General features: G+C 42.1%; 1 protein-coding gene across 1 annotated transcript; it reads left to right on the top strand.

The window, feature by feature from the left end:
- Positions 1 to 203: 203 nt before the first annotated feature.
- LOC135830622 (CLK4-associating serine/arginine rich protein-like) lies at positions 204 to 3,437 on the top strand (the record flags this gene model as incomplete). The annotated part of the gene is made up of 5 exons (XM_065342856.1): positions 204 to 242; positions 510 to 563; positions 1,247 to 1,329; positions 1,524 to 1,611; positions 3,384 to 3,437. Coding segments are annotated over 5 exons (318 nt in total), but the record flags the coding sequence as incomplete, so codon positions are not given.
- Positions 3,438 to 3,455: the final 18 nt, after the last annotated feature.

Genomic DNA, 3,455 nt, shown 5'->3' with positions numbered 1-3,455 from the left:
ATTTACAGCATATGTCATGCACACATACAATACTAGGATGTGTATTGGATTTTCTGTTTTCCCTCGCCTATCCGGATATTTTTTGTGGAAAACGGATGTGTGCGGTTATGCGAGGTCTGACTGTATTAGGTAAGAAGTTTGAGCTGAACACAATGTGTGTCATATAATGACCAGAGTTTGATTGTATCCTCTTCCTTGTTCAGGGTTCCTCTTCGATGTGATGCCAATGTTCTCATTGATCGGTTAGTTGATTTGCTTATGATATACCGTACAGCTGGGAGATTTCGAAAGTTTATGATCTGCACAAAGTGATCACAGATTTATGTGGTTTAGATGCGGTCCTAAGGTTTTATTGTTCTGTTTAAAAAGAATGCATCTGTACTTCTGAACGCACTGTAAATGGGTAGTGATGACAGCATTGACAACAGGTTTCTCTAGTCGTTGATGCCGCCGTTGACCGGGTGTCTTTCATTGTTATTTATGTGTTCTTATTTCTACCACCAACACAGGTGGGATGTTCGAGCAAGCATGGACATCATTCCAAAGTACAAGAGTGACCCTGCGTAAGTTGTATTGTACAGCATGTCGGCCATATCTGAATTATATCACCCGTGCTTTCAACGAATCACACCACAAATACAAGGAAATGCATTAGCACCCCCCCCCCCCCCCATGCAAATATCATGTTTAACTAGGTCTACTGCTGCATTTGGTTACATTACAACCAATGCTGTTACCAGTACCAGTACATGCACTCATTCCTGCTGTAAGAAGAGGCTGTAGCGACTTCGGCTTGTGAATGTGTGTTGCTCCCTACCTGAGAGCTCAAGCTTTTCCTGCCGACTTGCAGTGCTCTTGGAGGACAAATTTCATTAGCCCACTCGTTTCTCAGCACAATGGTAACACGGCGGTTGTAACACGGACGTGCACACTTTACACTTTACTTACTCCAGCTCAACTGCGGATGAGGGTGAGGGAATTCTCTGAAACACTGTGAGCAGAGCAGAGAGTGGTGCTTTCTTCCAGATTTGGGGAGCGGAAGGCTCGATAAACTCCTTGTTTTCTCTAGTTGGCAGTCGTGAGTCAGTCAAGTGCCATTTTAAGTTGGCAGGAAAAGCGCAAGCTCCCACGCAGGGAGCAACGCACAATTCCCTATTCCTGCTGATCGCAGATATCCTGCTGATGAACTGGTTTTGTTGGCAGACGTGCTGCTCGAGTGATTTTTTTGTCTTGTTTGTTGATGCAGGTCACTTCCGGAGATGGATTTTTCTGAGCAGCAGTGTAACTATGAGCGATATCGTGTACTCGTACAGAACCAGTGTAGGAAAGGTAAGACATCAGTGTTGACATAGGGCTTGAGAGTGATGGTGTCAGCCATGGCTGGATAGTCAAATAGATCTCATAATATTGGATCGACTCTTTTGTTGATTTGTGTGTCATGTACTTGGAACTACACGTACTAAGTATCAGCGTAGTTAGGGTGTATCATGCTGCATTCCCATACTCTGTATTCTTCTGTCCAGTGGATGAGGAAGCCTATCTGCAGCGCATTGACCTTGAAGAGCTCTATCCGAAGAAATCTATTGCCACGAGGAAGGCAGAAAAGAAGAAGTGTGTACTGTGTGTGCCGGCGTGTGTGTGTGTGTGTGTGTGTGTGTGTGTGTGTGTGTGTGTGTGTGTGTGTGTGTGTGTGTGTGTGTGTGATGCGTTGGTTTGGCTTGAGTGTTGTACTACTTGTCATTAATATCTGATTACTCAAGGTTCTAGACTATCCATGTTGGACCGCTCTGAGTACAGTTCATGTTCATGTACATAATAGTGTATTAGGCCAAGTAAAATAAAATCCCAGTTTATCGTCCTTTTTTTCACAAAAATCGGGGAGGGAGGGCGGATTTTATTTTTATTTTTTATTTTTTGATGTGCTACAGACTAGTATAGTTCTTGGTAAACAATGACACATCATGTGCAACAATCTGCAACAGAATAGTGGTAGTGTATGGAATACACAATGCTATAACAGTTATATGTACATAAACAATTACATGCAAAATCTTTGGATCGACAGATTGTCACTCCACTCATAAGACACAAACCCCAATACTGTTTGGTTCACACAGACCACCAGATAAATGATAGAAAGCTGCAGAAGGGAAAGAACCAGTCAGGACAGTAACCAATAGTCAGTCATAAAGGGAACATGTTGACGAAGCTGTGTTTTCAAGCCTTAGCCGACGTAAAAAATCAAGTATTTTGGCAAAATTCTAGATTTAAAAAATAAAAATAAATTCCGGGCGGCCTCGAAAAATGGGGCGGGCGGGGACGATAAACTAGGATTTTTTTTACTTGGCCTTATACTGTCATTGACAGTTACTGTGTGTGCGCATGCGTATTGTGCATTGTACTAATACGTGGGGTGCACCCCTGTGTAATGTCACCATTGTACATGTCCAGAATGCCGTGCAGTGTGTTTGCGTGCGTGCATGCGTGTGTGTGTGTGTGTGTGTGTGTGTGTGTGTGTGTGTGTGTGTGTGTGTGTGTGTGTGTGAACCTAGGAGTATTTTGCGGAGAAGCTTTCCATTGCCTGCTGCCATGTCACTCATAGTCATACCTGCACTATGCACCTGTATGTGAATGTATACATTGCACTATGCACCTGTATGTGAATGTATACATTGCACTAAGCACCTGTATGTGAATGTATACATTGCACTATGCGCCTGTATGTGAATGTATACATTGCACTATGCACCTGTATGTGAATGTATTAGGGGTGAAACGATTAGTTCGAATATTCGAGTATTCGTTCGAAAATTTCAAACGAGCGAGTATTCGAAATGTTGCACTCGATCGTTTTATTTATTTTTTTTTTTTATTTTTTGTTTTTTTTTAGTATTGGCATTCTATTTTTCAAAAACTTCTGTTGTACCGTTTATCGACTGGTATGCGCATATGCATGCGTTATGCATGCCTTTGAGTCAGTATTTTATGACTTGGACGATGCAATCACCACCGCAAGTAACGTTAGTTTGTTATGAGATATTGAAAGTACTGGTGAAAATCGTTACTCTACACTCTGTACAAGACGTTGGCGACTTTTGTTCTATGTTCACAGATAATTTCTTCCGAATTGGTCGAGAACTCACAAATCTAGCGCTTTTGAATTTTGATAAAATACTCGAAATAATCGGATACTCGATCGAATATTATGAATGAGTGATCGGTTGGTCAAAATAGATACTCGTTTCACCCCTAGAATGTATACATTGCACTATGCACCTGTATGTGAATGTATACATTGCACTATGAGCATGTACATGAATGCTGCATACATGTGTTTGTGTGTCTAGAGGACTCTTGCATTTCATTCTTATTGCTGCCATTAGGCTTGCTGCCCAAAAGGCCGCTATCGGTTACAAGTATGAAGAGAACACCGTGCCGTCAGCACAGCAGGAAGC

Source organism: Sycon ciliatum, unplaced genomic scaffold (assembly GCF_964019385.1).
Source record: "Sycon ciliatum unplaced genomic scaffold, ocSycCili1.1 SCAFFOLD_2733, whole genome shotgun sequence".
NCBI classification, from domain to species: domain Eukaryota; kingdom Metazoa; phylum Porifera; class Calcarea; order Leucosolenida; family Sycettidae; genus Sycon; species Sycon ciliatum.
This window is presented reverse-complemented; position numbering and strand designations above follow the sequence as displayed.